At 48.3% G+C, this 18,005-nt stretch overlaps 1 protein-coding gene, 1 long non-coding RNA gene and 1 other non-coding gene across 5 annotated transcripts; 2 read left to right on the top strand and 1 right to left on the bottom strand.

Annotated features, from left to right (window-relative positions):
* The first annotated feature begins 1,199 nt into the window (after positions 1 to 1,199).
* On the top strand, positions 1,200 to 9,408 carry LOC123578658 (sialic acid-binding Ig-like lectin 13). 3 transcript variants are annotated; one of them, XM_045441665.1, is made up of 9 exons: positions 1,200 to 1,319; positions 1,405 to 1,809; positions 1,983 to 2,261; positions 2,456 to 2,503; positions 6,009 to 6,230; positions 6,311 to 6,595; positions 6,901 to 7,000; positions 7,292 to 7,373; positions 9,073 to 9,408. In XM_045441665.1, the coding sequence occupies exons 1-9, from the start codon at positions 1,256 to 1,258 to the stop codon at positions 9,244 to 9,246; spliced, it is 1,659 nt and encodes a 552-aa protein (XP_045297621.1). In that variant the 5' UTR covers positions 1,200 to 1,255; the 3' UTR covers positions 9,247 to 9,408. The 3 variants fall into 3 exon arrangements, with proteins under 3 accessions (XP_045297621.1, XP_045297620.1, XP_045297622.1); XM_045441664.1 differs by having other exon boundaries at positions 5,973 to 6,230; XM_045441666.1 differs by lacking the exon at positions 1,983 to 2,261 and having other exon boundaries at positions 5,973 to 6,230.
* LOC123578660 lies at positions 4,915 to 5,367 on the bottom strand. The gene is made up of 2 exons (XR_006702447.1): positions 5,239 to 5,367; positions 4,915 to 4,995 (listed from the first exon to the last, which is right to left on the bottom strand). It is a non-coding gene; the product is annotated as an uncharacterized LOC123578660 (long non-coding RNA).
* Positions 9,409 to 11,155: 1,747 nt separating the features above from the next.
* Positions 11,156 to 11,262, top strand: LOC123579529. Its single transcript, XR_006702830.1, has one exon. It is a non-coding gene; the product is annotated as a U6 spliceosomal RNA (small nuclear RNA).
* The last annotated feature ends 6,743 nt before the right edge of the window (positions 11,263 to 18,005 follow it).

Genomic DNA, 18,005 nt, shown 5'->3' with positions numbered 1-18,005 from the left:
GAGTGAGGCAGAGATCCGAGCACAGAGAGACCGTTACCAAATCTGTCCCTTCCCTTTTCCTCCGTCTTCAGATCAGCCCTCTCCTACAGGCCTGCCACTGGCCACTGTGCAGACTTTGCCCAGGGTGGGCCAGACCAGCCTGCTGGGAGCACTTTTCTTGTATGAACACATCCGTCTTCTCCAAAACCCCATGCACTGGTTTGCTAGGGTTATCACAACACAGTACCACCAAGAAGCTTTAGGGCAGGGCTGACCACCAGGAGCTTCTTACTAAAGGCAGGACTCAGAATGACCACTGAGGAATGGACAGGACCAGGCATTTGACATGCAAGATGGCCACACCCGCATCTGCCGAAAATGCCCACCCCTGTCCTCCTGTGGGATTCTCCCCCAGACAAAGTATTGACTGTGATCCTTCCATGGGACTCCTGAGGAAACTGAGGCTTGGAGGCTGGGAGGGCCAGGCACACCTGGGCATTCTCCCTCAACATCATGCTGTGCTATCATCTTGCAGCAAATGCCCAATTCCCAGGCATGGCCTGGTGTATGCAACCCCAGGGAAGCCTGGGGCAGGGGGCTATGAGCTGATCAAGAAGCTCAAGATCCCCCTCAGAGTCCTGGTCCTGCCCACTCTGGCCATTCAGACCTGGGAACTCACCCCCTAGCTGCACAGAGCAATGGGGTTTCCTACAAACCCTGCCAACAGGAGCTCGGGTGGCCTGGAGTGTCTCTGTCTTTTTGGGTGTTAGGGAAGTTTTCAAGACCAGACACAAAGTCTGACACTCTCCCCTTTGACTCCACTCCCCTGAAAGGAGATGGTGATGATGCAGTTGTCATGTTCATTCATTCATTAATCATCATCTCCCTCACCTGGGGTGTGTGTGTGGGGGGGGATCTGTCCCCGTCTTTCTTGCCTCAAGCTTCCCCTGCGCAGAGTGGTTAAACCCCTTCCTGAGCCCCACAACTGGCAGGACTGATCCTCTGGGCTTCTAGAAGCTGTCATTGGCCGGGTAGTGCCTGCCCTCCTGGTGGGGACAGAGGGGCAGGAGGGACAGGCCACGGACAGGGACCAGGGCGGGGGGCAGTGGATTGCTGGAACCCCATCTGGAAAGTAGGAGTGGTTAATCTTTAAGGGTCACGCCACCTCCGAAAGCATGCTGGAGACAAGTTCCTCTTCTATGGGCAGTCACTTTTCAGACATCAGCCCTGGGCTTCCTATCGGGGCTTCCTCCCCGTCCTGTAACACCAAGGCACCATGACTCTTACCCCACAGATGCCACCATTGCTGCTGCTGCTGCTGCTGCTGCTGCTGTGTGCAGGTGAGTGGGCCAAGGCGAGAGGACAGGGCCAGAGGCGAGAGGACCGGGCGGGCAGGGGCTGCCACTGACCCTTGATTCCCCACAGGGTCCCAGTCTCAGGATTCCAGATTTCAGCTGCAAGTGCAGACACCCATGATGGTGCAGGAGGGTCTATGCGCATTCGTGCCCTGCAGTTTCTCTTACCCCCCAGTCCAATACACTGAGGAGGACCCAACTCATGGCTACTGGTTCCGGGAAGGGACCAATACAGAGCAGGGTGCTCCAGTGGCCACAAACAACCCCAATCGTGAAGTGCGGCAGGAGACCCAAGGCCGTTTCCACCTCCCTGAAGACCTCAGGGACTACAACTGCTCCCTGGACATCAGAGACGCACAGAAAAGGGACTCGGGGACATACTTCTTTAGGGTGGAGAGAGGGTCTTATGTGAAATACAATTACATAAGGAAGAAATATCATTTCAGGAACTACCGGCTCTTCCTGTATGTGACAAGTAAGGAGTGGGGTCAAAGAGAGGACCTGCATGGGTCCTGAGGGCCCCGGGGCAGGTCCGGGAGGGGACTCCCTGATTTCCATCCTGGCTGGGAGGAAACGGCTGGCCTGGTGTAGAGGCTGCTTCTGGGGGCACACGCAGGGCCTGGGTCTCTGTCTCTCTTTCTCCCTCAGCTCTCACACGGACACCTGACATCCACATCCAGGGGCCCCTAGAATCTGGCCAGCCCAAGAACATTACCTGTAGCGTGCCCTGGGCCTGTGAGAGGGGGACACCCCCCATCTTCTCTTGGATCGGGGATGCCCTCACCTCCCTGGGCCATGGGACACACTTCTCCTCGGTGCTCACCCTCATCCCGGGGCCCCAGGACCATGGCACCAACCTCACCTGTCAAGTGACCTTCCCTGGAGCTAACGTGAGCACAGAGAGGACCATCCAGCTCAACGTGTCCTGTGAGTGCCAGGCCAGGACGCCAGGGTCCCTGAGGACAGTGGGTGCTGGGGGTGGGGGAGGCAGGGTCTAGAATTCTGGGGAGGAAGGAAAGGAAACACGCAACTCCACCCTTTTCCTATTTCTGTAGTTTCTGGAAGAATAGGGCCAACCCTCATCTTCCTGTCTCTGAAAACAATTATGTCTATCTGTCCAGATGCGCCCCAGAACCTGACCATCAGCGTTTTCCCAAGAGAAGGCACAGGTAGGAGTCAACCTCTTCTCTCAGGCTTTGGCGGAAGGGGCGTCTGTCTCCACCCCTCAGAGCAGAGCTGGGGTTTTAGAACTCAGGTGGGAGAAAAGCTCAGGCCAGGTGTGGGGTAGCGGAGGTGGGACAGCCCCCCCCCCCACTGGATCCTCAGCTTACAAACTGGCTTCCTCCCACTCCTGACCCTGTTCCCAAGGGGTTTTGCACAACCTCCATGCCTGATGGGTGTGCAGCTCCCTGGTGCGAGGGCTGTGTCCTCCTCCCAAATCTCGTCCTGTTCCCTTAGGATCTGGACCCTGCCTATTCCTGCAGTTTCCTTCAACATTCACATGATATTCTTTAAAATAGTAAGCGTAAAGTGTGTTGGTCTGCTCAGGCAGCCAGAACAAAACACCACAGACTGAGGGACTTCAGCATCAGACATTTATTCCTCACATTTCTGGAGACTGGCAAATATAAGGTCAAGCTTCCAAGGTTCCAGCCAATATGGTTCCAGGGGAGAGCTCACTCTGGGTGAGAGGGGTTGCTTTTCGGCCGTGTTTTCTCTAGCGCACCTGAGAGAAAGAATGCTTTCTGGGGCACCCGGGTGGTTCAGTCGGTTAAGCATCTGAGTTTGGCTTGGGTCATGATCTCGTGGTTCGTGGGTTCAAGTCCTGCATCAGGATCTGTACTGACAGCTCAGAGCCCGGAGCCTGCTTCAGAGTCTATGTCTTCCTCTCCCTCTCTCTCTCTGCCCTTTCCCTGCTCATTCTCTCTCTCTCCCTTTCTCTCTCAGAAATAAATAAACATTAAAAAATTATTTAAAAAAAAAAAAAGCAAGAAAGAAAGCTGTCTGCTGTCTCTTCTTATAACAGCACTAACCCCATCCTGAGTGCCCTACTCTCATGACCTCATCTGACCCTATCACCTCCCAAAGACCCATCCAAAGGGCTCCAAATACCACCGTATTGGGGGTTAGGGCTTGGACATTGAGCTTGAAGGGAACCCATTCCAGTCCCTGGCAAAACTGAATAAGAATAAAATACTGTTCAGCACCTGTGCATCTCCCCTCTTGGTTATCTTTCTAAACGTAATCTACGCATCTCCATTTAAAAACACACACATACCTACACACCATATTGTATACGCTGCTCTACGTCTTTATTATTTTTTTAAGGTTTTTATTCAAATTCCAGTTAGTTAACGTATAGCGTAATATTAGTTTCAAGTGTATGAAATAGTGATTCAACACTTGCATACATCGCCTGGTGCTCACAAGTGCCCTCCTTAATCTCCATCACCTATTTCGCCATTGCCCACCTCCTCCCCTCCAGTAACCATCAGTTTGTTCTCTATAGTTAAGAATCTGTTTCTTGGTTTGTCTTTCTCTCTCTTTTTTTCCCCTTAGCTCGTTTGTTTTGCTTCTGAAATTCCACATATGAGTGAAATCACATGGTATTTGTCTTTCTCAAACTGACTTATTTCACTTGGCTATTATTTTTTATAGACTTTCACCATGGCATAATTTTAGGTTTATATAGTACACAGAGTTTCCATAAAGCCCTCACCTAGCTTTGCTTGTTATTAAAAGTCTTACATCGCCATGATGCATTTGTCCCAACTAAGTGACGTTAGTCCATGACTGTCTACGAGTACATAGGAAACCTTCTTCATGCTTACTGACGACTCCATGGTCTTCTAATTCGAAGTATATTACAATGTAAAGTACTTCATTAGTCCCCATTGGTGGAAAGCCACGGTGTTTCCAGACTTTTGATAAGACAAATAATACTGCAACAAATAACTCGTACAAACATTCCCCATATGTGTACATGTGTCTATAAGATAATTGTCTCAAGAAGAAAAGTCCCAGATCAAAGCGTGTGTTTGTAATTTCTACAGAGACTGCCAAATCATGTGGTATGGAAGTTGTTCTGTTTATAATCCCAAACTGCTGAACATTTTCATTTCATCCTTGCTGATATCTTACGTGAACTCACTGCCATTTTAATTTGAATGATCATTTTGTAAACAACGTTGTGTATGTTTCGTTACATTTAAGAATCATTTGTATTTCTTTGTGGACTTTTTCTTAGTGATTTGAAGAAGCTCTTTTTATATGAAGGAAATCAGTTGTACGTTAGTTGAAAGGATTTATTTGCAGCCTAATAATGGCCTCTTTGACTTAGCATGTGGTGACTTTGTTAGGCAAAAACATGTTTTTTTTTTTTTTCTTTTGAGGGGAAGTGTTGCATTCATTGGTTTCCTGGAGTTGGCTTTCACTGGTAGGCGGGAGCCAATTGTGTCCATGCTTCCTCAACTCTGGGTTCAGTGACATCTAGTTGGGTGCTAGAAATTGGCCGGGAGGGATGTGTTTACACTAAGGAAATTGGCAAATGTCACAAGTCAGGGTTGGTTTTTTTTTTTTCCCCTCCCCTCCTCCCTCCCCAATGAGCTGGTTGTTAACCATTTACCAGTAATGTTGTGTGTACCAATATTTCCTTTCAAACCTCTGCCTTTCTTTTTTTTTTTTTTTATTTTTTTTCAACGTTTATTTATTTTTGGGACAGAGAGAGACAGAGCATGAACGGGGGAGGGGCAGAGAGAGAGGGAGACACAGAATCGGAAACAGGCTCCAGGCTCTGAGCCATCAGCCCAGAGCCCGACGCGGGGCTCGAACTCACGGACCGCGAGATCGTGACCTGGCTGAAGTCGGACGCTTAACCGACTGCGCCACCCAGGCGCCCCCAAACCTCTGCCTTTCTGTCGTCTAATATTACTTTTTTAACCTCCAGAAGCCTCATATGTAAACACTCCCAAGCATACACATTCACTCAAGCCTTACAGAACTATTTGATTTTCCCTGACGTGCAGGGTCTTCTCACACCCCAGCCGTAGCTGCATTTTCTGTGTCTGCCTCCCTCAATTGCTCTTCCTTACCAGCATCATCCTCCAGCCAGCTCCCAGCCCCTCTCCTGCTGTGCTGTAGGCTCTCCTCCTCAAGGAAGCCCTCCCTGCCCTGACAGTGTCACTGAACTCCCATCCTCAGGGCTCCCTCCGCACAACGGACCCCTGTCACAAAACACATCACAGTGATTTGGGGGCATCTCGCTCACAAGACTGTGAACTCTCAGACCCGGCTAAATGAGACGGGTCTTTGTGAACTTAGTGAAAGACAGAATGGCCAGGTTCTTAGAGGCAAATCGGGGATCTGCGTTGGCACAGATGGCTGAGGTAGGTGGGTGAGAAACAAGGCAATTCAGACGAATACAAGAGGGATTCTTAGAAAGGCTGTAGTGCCCGCTCCCAGCTCTGTCCCCTTGGGCTGACCCCAAACGTAAGAGCCCATCATGCTGTGGAAGAGAAGAAACAGACTTAAATGATGTGAGGAAAAGAAAGAGACAGAGAGAGACACAGACACAGACAGAGAGGGAGACAGAATACCCCTGGTGAGGGCCGGGGCTTAACTTGTTCTCTGTCTTGTCAGCACCTGAGGCTCTGGGCAACGGTTCATCTCTCCCAGTCCAAGAGGGCCAGTCCCTACACCTGGTCTGTGACCACAACAGTAACCCTCCTGCCAAGTTGAGCTGGACCCGGGGCAGCCTGACCCTGAAGCCCTCACAACCCTCAAATCCCGGGATCCTGCAACTGCCCCGGGTGGAACTGGGGGACCATGGGATATACGTCTGCCGAGCTCAGCACCCGCTGGGCTCCTTGGAAGCATCCCTGAGCCTCCTTGTGAAGAGTGAGTTGGAACACACCTGGGAAGGATGCCTGGGTCCTGGGAGGTGGGGCTCCTCTGATCCCTCTCCTGTCGTCCTGCAGAACCCCCGAAGCTGTTTGGTCCCTCCTGCTCCTGGGAGGGTGAGGGGTTGCACTGCACCTGCTCTGCTCAATCCCAGCTGCCCCCCTCTCTGCACTGGCGGCTGGGGGAGGGGCTGCTGGAGGGGAACCACAGCGATGCCTCCTTGACCGTCACCTCCAGCTCCGAGGGGCCCTGGGCAAACAGCAACCTGAGCTTCATGGAGCCGCTGGGCTCCAGCCTCAGACTCAGCTGCGAGGCCAGGAATGTGCATGGGGAACAGAGCGCCACCGTCCTGCTGTTGCCAGGTCAGGGGGCTGTGTCGGGGTGAGGGGAGGGTGATGCCTGGAGGAAGGAGGTGCACGAGGCAGGATCGAGCAGAGAAGTGCTTCTGACTCTGGGCCAAGGGGCGCCAGAGGTCCAAGTCACCGGAAGGTTGGTGGGGGAGGGGCTGGGGGAACAGGCGGCTGGGATCCCATAGAGGGACGGGGGACAGAGGAGCCAGTCCTGGATAGAAGTGGGCACAACCGGGGGTCATGGATTCCAGAAGGCTGGAGGCTTAGGTGCCTGCTTCATGGTGCTGGAGTTCACCCCGGGTGCCTCTTACCTGCAGGGAGACCAGGGCCCAGGACAGGTGTGCTTCAGGGGGCGATCGGGGGAGCTGGTGTCACGGCCCTGCTTGCTCTGTGTCTCTGCCTCATCATCTTCTTCGCGTGAGTGGTGGCCCCGGTTTGGGCGAGGGCCTCGCGAGTTTGGGTCAGGGAGGGGACTCAGAAAAATCTCCCAGACTCAAAGCCCAGAGCTGGAGGAGCGCAGTGGGTTGAAGCTGCATCAGGAATTCAGCCTCCTGACCCCTGGGCCAGTAGTCTGTTCCCCATATGGGGTGGGTGGTTGCCGTCTGCAAGGAGGGAAGATGTGTTCTCATTATGGTCCCTGCAGCCAGACAGTTCCGGGGTCCCAGCAGTGAGCCAGCCAGGCTGAAAGGCCTTGATCTCTCTCCTCAGAGTGAAGACCTACAGGCAGAAATCAACCGGGAAAGCAGTGCATAGGAATGACGTCCATCCCACATTGAACACAGTCTCCCAGGTGAGTGGCGTGGGCATCTTTCTATCCAGGGTCCTGGGCTGGGCCATGAGGTGGCTCACTCGGCATGCCAAAAGATGAGTCCCTCCCTGACCACCCCTCCCCCCACCAAATTTGGTCCTCTCTTGGGATTTCTGGCTGCTCTCATCTCAAAGGCTGGAGAGACACCTTTTCCTCTCCCCTCTCCTCCATTTAGACCCTTCCCTGCCGAGCCCCCACTGTCTCCCTCTTGGGGCACTGGCCTTACTCTCCACAACTCCACCTCTCCTCCCAAGCTTTGGGCAAGAAATTCCCAAACAGCTGTCACCCCTGTGCCTGTCCCCCCCCCCCACCGTCTAGATCAGCACAGTCCAACAAAAATATAATGTGAACCATGTGCGTAGCTTAAAAGTTACTAATGGCCACATTTAAAAGGTAGAGAGGGGCACCTGGCTGGCTCAGTCGTTTAGGCATCCGACTTTGGCTCAGGCCACGATCTCACAGGTCCTGCGTTCGAGTCCCATGTCGGGCTCTGTGCTGACAGCTCAGAGCCTGGATCCTGCTTCAGATTCTGTGTCTCCCTCTCCCTCTGACCCTCCCTCCTCATGCTCTGTTTCTCTCTCTCTCTCTCTCTCTCTCAAAAATAAATAAACACTAAAAAATTTTAAATAGAGAGAAGCATGAGATCTATTTTAATATGTTTATTTAACCCAGTATATTCAAAATATTACTTCACCATCACATCATCAATAATCAATGTATAGGTTATTAATGAGATAGTTTGCATTCTTCTTTCTTCTTCTTCTTCTTCTTCTTCTTCTTCTTCTTCTTCTTCTAATTCTTCTCCTTCCTTTGGTACCAAGTCTTTGAAATCCAAGATTTATTTCACACTCATGGCACACCTCCATGAGGAATCGCCATGATTCACGTACTCAGTAACCACACGTGGCTAGGAGCGACCGTATTTTACACAATTTCCTTGGGCTGGTGTTCTGTGATCTGTCCCATGCCCTCAAAAGGAGCTCCCTATCCCCAGGCAGGACTCATTCTCTGTGACTTTGTGCGTTTGCATGCATGATTTCCTCTGTCCCTCCCCATTTGTACCAGCCAGACCCCTAATTGCCTTTCACACTCCAGTTTCAATATTCCCCTGCCTTATGCAGGGAAACTGTCATCATGCCTCCCTGTAATAACCACGGGCCTGTCCCCAGCACCCTGTGAGCCTCTGGGTGGGGGCAGGGGGTGAGGTAGAGCTCCTACACACCTCAGTGATTCTCACCCACACCCTTAGCACCCTTCTTCTGCCCACCAAATCACAATGTGCAATTAGATAATTTGCATGTGTGTGTGAGAGAGACAATGTGACACTGTCTCCTTGCCCTGATAGGCAAGGTCCTCTCTTGGGATTGTCTGTCTGAGGTCAGATAGGCTGTCTGAGGTCAGAGATGGTGTGTCCTAAAGAGTTTCTTGACCTTGCACACTCTGTCTATAAAATGGAATGACAACAGTTATATCATCCGTAGGGGAGTGGTGGGGGGATTTGCAAGGAATCAATGCCATTATGATGAAAATTTGTTAAAGCTACAAATGAATGAGTGAGTGAGTGAGTGAATGCTCAGGAAATGGGCATGAAGTGGATAAATGGTTAAGTGTTCCCCAAGCCCCTACTTCCCCTTTCCAGACCCAAAGGCCAGCTCAAATGCCTTTCTTTCCTCCCACTCAGGATCACAGCCAGTCAGACAGCCGGTCAGACCCCCTTTCCCCAGCCACAGCTGCCTTCCCCTCAGAGAAAGAGGGGAAGCTCCACTACGCCTCCCTCACATTCCACGGGCTGAGGCCACACAACTTTCAGGACCGGGAGACCACCGAGTATGCAGAGATCAAGACCCAGAAATGACGACCCCACCCACGGCCCCCCTCAGGAGCCCAGACAGGGCATCTCTGAGGAAATGCGTGTCAGACACTGATGTTTTTTATTTTTATTTTAAATTTTTTTAATGTTTATTTATTTATTGAGAGACAGAGAGAGAGAGAGAGAGAGCACAGATGAGCGGGGGAAGGGAATAGAGAGAGGGAGACACAGAATCTGAATCAGGTTCCAGGGTCTGAGCTGTCAGCACAGAGCCCGACGCGGGGCTCAAACCCATGAACCACAAGATCATGACCAGAGCCAAAGTCAGATGCTCAACCGATTGAGCCACCCAAGTGCACCTAAATTTTTTTAATGTTTAATAATTTTGAAGGAGAGAGAGAGAAAGAGCGTGAGCAGCAGAGGGGCAGAGAGAGAGGGAGACACAGAATTCAAAGCAGGGTCCAGGTTCTGAGCTGTCAGCACAGAGCCCGACATGGGGCTTGAACCCACAAACGGTGAGATCATGATCTGAGCTGAAGTTAATTTTAACTGACAGAGCCACCCAGGCGCCTTGTAAATCTCTTTCTGCATGTAACTAACAGGAGAAGATATTTCCCAATACATGTATCTAACGAAGGATCCATCCACAGTATAAAAAGAATATATAGGGATCTTCCAAAAGTCAGTAAGAAAAAAGCAGACAACTAATAAAAAAGAAAGAAAGTCAAAGGGCCAATTAGCAGATAGAAAGATGTTTAACTTCAGTAGCTGCCAAGGAAATGCAAATAAAACCCCCAATGCTGTGCCACAACACAATGACCACATTGGCTAAAATAATAACAATATCAAGAATATCAAGTGTTGGAGACATTACATTAAGCGAAATAAACCACCATCAAAAGACAAATACTGCATGATTCCAGTTATACAAAGTATCTAAAGTAATCAAATTCTTAGAAATTTGGGGAACCCCCAGGGAGGGGGAAATAGGAAGCTGCTATGTAATAGGTAGAGTTTTAGTTCTGCAAGATGAAGATTTTCTAGAGATCAATGATGTGCATGCAGCTAGTACACTTAAAAATGTTTAAGAGTGGGGCGCCTGGGTGGCTCAGACGGTTAAGTGTCTGACTTTTGATTTCAGCTCAGGTCATGACCTCACAGATGTGGGATGGGGCCCCAGCTCCTAGCTGGGCATGGAGCCTCCTTAACATTCTCTCCCTCTCTCCCTCTCTCCCTCTCTCCGTCTTTCTCTCTCTCTCTCTCTCTGCCCCTCCCCCTCTTGCATGTGTGTGCTTTCTCTCTCTCTCTCTAAAAAAATGTTGAAGATGGTAGACATTTATGTTGTTTTGTTTTGGTTTGGTTTTTTACCGCAATACAAATAAGTGATGTACATAGTGGTTACCAAAGAGCTGAGAGGTTGGGAGAGTGGGTGGACAGTTAGTATTTAATAGGCACAGAATTTCACTTTAAACAGTTCTAGGGATGGATGGTGGGGATGGTTGCACAATGTGAATGTACTTAATGCCACTAATTGTACCTTTAAAACAGTATACTTTACCACAATAAACATTTTTTTTTTCCTTGGGGCACCTGGCTGGCTCAGTCGGAAGAGCACGTGGCTCTTGATCTCGGGATCGTGAGTTTGAGCTCTACGTTGGGTGTAGAGCTTACTAAATAAATAAATAAACTTAAAAAAAATTTTTTTCTAGGGGCGCCTGGGTGGCGCAGTCGGTTAAGCGTCCGACTTCAGCCAGGTCACGATCTCGCGGTCCGTGAGTTCGAGCCCCGCGTCGGGCTCTGGGCTGATGGCTCAGAGCCTGGAGCCTGTTTCCGATTCTGTGTCTCCCTCTCTCTCTGCCCCTCCCCCGTTCATGCTCTGTCTCTCTCTGTCCCAAAAATAAATAAACGTTGAAAAAAAAATTAAAAAAAAATTTTTTTTTGAAGAATACCAAGTGTGCTTCAGCAGCACATATACTAAAATTGGGAAGATCCAGAGAAGATTATTAGCATGGCCCCTGGGCAAGAATAGCAAGTGTCGGTGAGGATGTGGAGAGGGTTACTGAAACTCTCATGTATCGCTGGGCCAGGGTGGGGAGTGAGAATTGGTACAACCATTTGGAAAAATGTTTGTCACTCTCTACTAACACTGAGCACAGGAGCCAGCAATTTCACTGCAACGTGTGTATCTGACAGAGGGGCGCACAAACATTTCACCAAATGCGTGTGAGAAAGTTCATGGCAGCTGTGGTTGTAATGGCTGAAAAATGGAACCTGTCCAAATGCCCACCAGCACTAAGACAGGTAGATAGTTGACAGAGTATCCATGCAGTGGAAGAAGGAAACGAGCAACCCACACAACAAGGGAGAATCTTAGAAACATAATGTGGAGTGGAAGAACCCAGACACAAGAGTCCCCACTATGTGACAGCCTTGTTATAAGGTTCAGAAACAGACAAAACTAATCTTTGTTGTTAGAAGTCAAGATACTGGCTACTGTTGGGGGGCAGGGGTGGGTAGTGACTGGAAGGGGGCAGTGGGGGTGTCGTGAGTGCTCCAGGTAAGATCTGTGTCTTGATCTGGGTCCTAACTGCTCAGATGTGGTCACTCTGTGCAACATTTTTGAGTAACACACTGTGATTTGTGTCCTTTTCTATGTGAATAGTACTCTTTAACAAAATTTGCATTCATCGTTCTTTCTTTCTTTCTTGAGAGGTAGAGACACGTGAGTGGGGGAGGGAGGGAGGAAGGGAGAGAGAGAGAGAGAAAGAGAGAGAGAGAGAGAGAGAGAGAGAATCCCAAGCAGGTGCTGTGCTGCTAGCCCAGAACCCAACGTGGGGCTTGATCTCATGAAACCAAGAGATCATGACCTGAGCTGAAACCAAGAGTCAGATGTTTAACTGACTGAGCCACCCAGGTGCCCGTACGTTCACATTTTTTAAAAAGATTATCCTTGCAAATATCTAACTCTGATTTCTCCGGACTATAACCTCCCCCAAGGCAAGGACAGCACTATGTCTGGCCCTATGTTTTCAGAGCCCAGCCTTGGACACAGCACATGCACTGGGCTCAGGAAAGCTCTGAAATGCTTTGCACTTGAGTGCAAGGGGATGATGTGCATAGGGCCTTCAACTTGTATTTCCAGCCCAAGGAAACTAGACTCTAAATCCCTATGTTTTCCTGGACATCTCTCCCTGAAGGACCACAGGCTCCTCACTTTCAATGCATCCCAAACTGGCTCCGTGCCTTCCCTCAAGTCGGCTTCTCCCTTCAATTCTCCACCCAGGATGTGGGAATGCCCATCCACTGGCATGGTGCCTGCTATCTCTTCAAGGAGAGCCTCATACCCCTGTGCCTGTATTGGCTGCAACCTCCCACCAGGGCACAACTTCTGATCTGGCCCTCAGTGGGATCTTGAAAAACAGACCTCTTCCCCTTCTCCACACTCACAGGCCCCAATCTAGGGTCTTCTCTGCCTGTTCCTTTAAGAGGCCACTGTCTGAACCACTTCTTGAATCTGGTGAGTCCACATCCTCTCCTCCCCCATTGGAGGCTATGAGGTCCCCTTGGCCAGGGTATAAAGTGTCCCTAAGGCCCACTAGTACTCAAGGCCCAACTTCCAGCATGAAACCTTCTTACACCCCTTCCTGCTATCTTGGAGAAGATTCTGGAACCCCCTCCTCTGGAACCCCAGAAACCCTGTTCATCTCTCCACCATAGTTTAATCATAGGATCTAGAGACCGTCTCAGTGGTCTTTATGAAGGTGGTAGGGGAAAGCAGTTGAATGTTTAAGGCCCTTCATAATAGCCAAAAGGTAGAAGCAACCCAAATGTCCATCAATGGATGAATGGTTGAACAAAATGTGGTCTATCCATGTAATGGAATTTTATTCAGCCATAAAAAGGACCGAAGCCCTGATACATACAACATGCACGAACCTCAAAAATACATTAAATGAAATACACCAGACACAAAGGTCACATATTATATTATTCCATTTATATGAAATATACAAAATAGGTAAATTCATAGAGACAGAGAGCAGATGAGGGACTGCCAGGGGCTGTGGAAAGGGGGGAAGGGAGAATGACTGCTTTAATGGGTGTAAGGGTTTCTTTTTGGGGTGATAAAAATGTTCTGGAATCAGATAGAGGCAGAGGTTACACAACATTGTGAATGTACCAAACGCCACTGAATCATTCACTTTAAAATCATTAATTTTGGGGTTCCTGGGTGGCTCTGTCGGTAAAGTGTCCAAATTCAGCTCAGGTCATGATTTCACGGTTCGTGAGATCAAGCCCCACATTGGGCTCTCTGCTGTCACAGAGTCCACTTTGGATCCTCTGCCCCCCTCTTTGTCTGCCCCTCCCCTGATCTCTCTCTGTCTCTCTCAAAAGAGATATTTTTTAAATGAATTAATTTTAAATTTTGTTAATTTTATGTTACATAAATTTCCCCTTGACTAAAAAAAATAGTTTATGTTCTTCAGTCATTTTGCTGGGATTCGAATGCCCACTTCACCATTTGACCTCTTGCTGTTTCCCCTTGCTCCTCCATCAAGTGAGGATAACAATACTCCCTAGCTCACTCATTTGAGAATGCAGGCAATTAATGGGCACAGAGTGGCATTGTGCCCAGTGTGTGGTGAGCAGCCTCGGGAGCCTGGTCAAAGTCCACTCAGCCAAGGGCCAAACGCTGCCCAGTAATCATTCCACTGGCTACACATCTCTAGGCTTCAACCTGTGTAGACATGTGATGTCAGATTCTCCGCCCACACCCGGATCCAGCAGGCAACCCCGTGGTTCCAGGAAAGGCAAGGGAGCAAAGAAGAAGTGTAAGGCTTATTTCAAGTCTTCATTGCCAGGATTTAGTTTCACTTCCACCTCTCTCAGTGACCATTTCCATGAGTCACCAAGTTCCCAGTTTGTCCCCTCCTCTGCATGCCCAGATCAGATCTCACTTGACTTCTCTCCCCAACCCCCGGACCATTGAAACAGCCAGTTCCCCAGCCTCTGGGTTCCCCATCAGCACATCTGTCTCTAACTTGCTAACTTCCTTGCCCCTTTCCCTCCAGATGAGGTGTCCACTCCAATGAGGGCTGCTCAAGAATTTCCACAATCCCACAGTCACCTGCCTCACCCTTTTCCCTCAGCCACCACCCCTCACACATATTGGCCACATCCTTGCCACTTCCTGAACATCCCCAGCCCCTTGTGCTCTCCGTGCTTTATTCACACGGTTCCACCTCACTGTGATGTTGTCCCCTTTCTCCATCTTCACAGTGTGCACTTACCCTTTGAGATCTGGCTCAAATACCACTTCCTCAGACAAGCTGCATTTCCTACCTGAGCCCCACCCCCAACCCTGCATTCTCCCATGGGTTGGGTTAGGGCATTGCTAACCAACCTCAGCACTATTGATATGTGGGCATTAGGAGATGAATCATTCTTCGTTGTGTGGGAGGGCGGGGGGCTGTCCTGTGCATTGTAGGATGTTAAGCAGCAGCCCTAGTCTCTACCCACATGATGCCAGGGGGCTTCCCACACCTATTTTTGACAACCAAAAATGTCTCCAGACATTTCAAAATGTCCATGGCGAGGGTGCACAAATGTGCTCACTTGAGAACCACTGGGTTAGGGTTGAGCTCCTATGCACTCACACATGCAGAATGACCGACAACTTTCCCCAGTTCTTCTTTTCAAGGTGACTGCAGACACCGCTTGACTCCTGGCCAGTTACAAAGCAATTAAGTACATTTCCGCAGCTTTACATCACATTCACAAGGGGAACCTTGGGAAATCCTTGCTTTTCTCTCCATTTCCTTGTTCTCTACACTTTTGCTGCATGCCCATTATATGATGGGAACACTTCTTCCAAGAGGAAGAAGATACATACAGTTCCTGCCTCAGAAAAGCTCAAGTTCAGGGTTTGGGGAAGAGACAGAAATATGCAACCTATTAAAACGCAGTGTGGGGGCTCCTGGGTGGCTCAGGGTTTCAGTGTCCAACTTTGACTTAGGTCATGATCTTGTGAGTTTGAGCACCACATCAGGATCTGCAATGACAGAGTGGAGCTTGCTTGGGACTCTGTCTGTCTGTCCGTCTGTGTGTGTGTGTGTGTGTGTGTGTGTGTGTGTGTGCCTCTCTCCCACTTATAGGCACACACACTCTCTCTCAAAATGAATAAATAAACTTAAAAAAAAAAAACCACAGTGTGATGAGGCTTGTATAAAGATGCGCGTGGGATATTAAACAGATAAGCAGAGCCCATGGTCTGAGGACCCAAGGGCAAAAGCTCTGACCTCTGCCTCACGGGTGGGAAAAGGGTTAGAAAAAGCTTTCCAAGTGTGGGTGGGTGGCTCAGTCAGTTAAATGTCCAACTCTCAATTTTGGCTCAGGTCATAATCTCACAGTTCATGGGTTCAAGCCCTGTATCGGGCTCTGCGCTGATGGTGCAGAGCCTACTTGGGATTCTCTCTCTCTCTCTCTCTCTCTCTCTCTCTCTCTCTCTCTCCCCTCCCCCACTCATGCTGTTTTTCTCTCTCTCCCAAAATAAATAAACTTTATTTATTTAAGAAAAGAAGAAAAAGAAAAAAAGAGAAAGCTTTTCAGAGGAAACCACTTTTAAGCCACACCTTGAGGGGCAAGCAGGAGTTGGCCAAGCAGAGAAGAGGAAAAGCAGCCCGGGGAGTGATAACATCAGGCACAAGGAAGTGGGAGATGACCTGGTAGCTTTTGGGCAAGAGCAGATAGTCTGCACTAGCTGTAACCTGGGGTGAAAGAGACAAGATTAATTTCCTCCCCAAAACTCTGGCTGGAGTCTGCTCTCCAAGGGCCCTGTCTCCAGGCTGAGGAGGCTGCACTTCATCCTTCAGTCTGCCACATTAAAAAAAAAAAAAATGAACCTGGACTTAGACAAAGCAAGACTTTGTTCAAAAGGATTATTGCCATAAGAAAATGAGACTGTTGCAAAAGGGGAAGGACTCCTCTTGCTACAAAACTAGTCTGAATGAATCTGAAAAGATGGAAATGATGCAAAGCATCTTTTCTGATCACTGTGGAGCAAAACTAGAAATTGATGATAAGAAGGAAAATTGGAAAACTCACAAATATGTGGAAATCAAAACAACATGCTCCTAAGCAACCATTTGATCAATGAAGAAATCACAAGGAAAACCAGAAAATACTGCAGACAAATGAAAACTAAAATACAGCCTGCCAAAATTCATGGGATGCAGTGAAAGCAGTGCTCAGAGAGAAATATAAAGCTGTAAATGCTTATGTTAAAAAGGAAGAAGGATTTCAAATAAACTGCCTAACTTCACATATTAAGGAAGACAAAGAAAAATGGACTAAGCCCCAAGCTAGCAGAAGGAACGAAATAATAAAAATTATAATGGAGATGATGAAATAGAATAACAATAAAAAAAATCAACAAGACCAAAAGTTGGTTCTTTGAAGAGATCAACAAAATTGGCCAACTTTTAGCTAGATCAACTAAGAAATATTTTAAAAAGATTATAAGAGAGTACTATGATCAATTGTACGCCAACAAATTGGGTAACCTAGGTAAATGAACACGTTCCTAGAAACACACAATCTAGCAGGACTCAATCAGAAAGAAAAAATCTGATAGACCTATAACTAGTAAGATTGAATCAGGAATCAAAAACCTTCCAACAAAGAAAATCTCAGGACCACATGGTTTCATGGGTGAGTTCTAACAAACATTTAAAGAAGAATTAGGGGCACCTGGCTTGCTCAGTTGGTAGAGCGTGTGGCTCTTGATCTCAGGATTGCAAGCTCAAGCCCTACATTGGCTGTAGAGATTACTGAAAAATAAAATCTTTAGAAAAATATAATAAATAAAGAATTAATACCACCCCTTCTCAAACTCTTCCAAAAAATCAAAGAGGAGGGAACACTTCCTAACTCATTCTATGAGATGAACTTTATCTTGATACCAAAGCCAGACAAAGACACTACAAGAAAATGAAACTACAGACCAATATCCTTTAGATATGGCACCAAAACTCAGGCAACAAAGTAGATAAATTGGACTTCATGAGAATTGAAAATTTTCGTGCATCTAATGACACTTTTGACATTGTGAAAAAGCAATCCACAGAATGGAAAAAAACATTTGCAAGTCAGATATCTGATAAAGGATTAACAGATAATAAAAGAAGGTCCTGCAACTCAACAACAAATATGATAACTCTATTTATTTACTTTTATTTATTTTTAATTTTACATTTATGTATTTTTGAAAGACAGAGTGAGACAGAGCATGAGTGGAGGAGGGGCAGAGAGAGGAGACACATAATCTGAAGCAGGCCCCAGGCTCTGAGCAAGCGTTCAGCACAGAGCTGGATGGGGGCTCCAACCCATGCACTGTGAGATCATGACCTGAGCCAAAGTCGGACACTTAACGGACTGAGCCACCCAGGCGCCCCAGTTTTTTAAAAAAAAATTTTAATGTTTTTATTTATTTTTGAGAGACAGAGACAGCACGAAAGCAGGTGAGGGGCAGAGAGACAGGGAGAGAGAGAATCCCAGGCAGGCTCCCCTTGCCAACACAGAGCCACGGACAGGGCTCTAACCCACCCACTAACCGTGAGATCATGACCAGTAGAAATCAAGAGTAGGAGGCTCAACAAGCTGAGCCACCCAGGCAGTCCTGAAAAAAAAAAAAAAAAAAAAAAAAAAGATTTTATTTTTAGGTAATATCTACCCCCAGCGTGGGGCTCCAACTCACACCCTCTAGATCAAGAGTGGATGCTCCACCTGTCTGAGCCAATCAGGCG

Source organism: Leopardus geoffroyi, chromosome E2 (genome assembly GCF_018350155.1).
Source record: "Leopardus geoffroyi isolate Oge1 chromosome E2, O.geoffroyi_Oge1_pat1.0, whole genome shotgun sequence".
Classification (NCBI taxonomy): Eukaryota; Metazoa; Chordata; class Mammalia; order Carnivora; family Felidae; genus Leopardus; species Leopardus geoffroyi.
The sequence above is the reverse complement of the archived record's forward strand: the minus strand, read 5'-3'. Positions and strand labels throughout refer to the sequence as shown.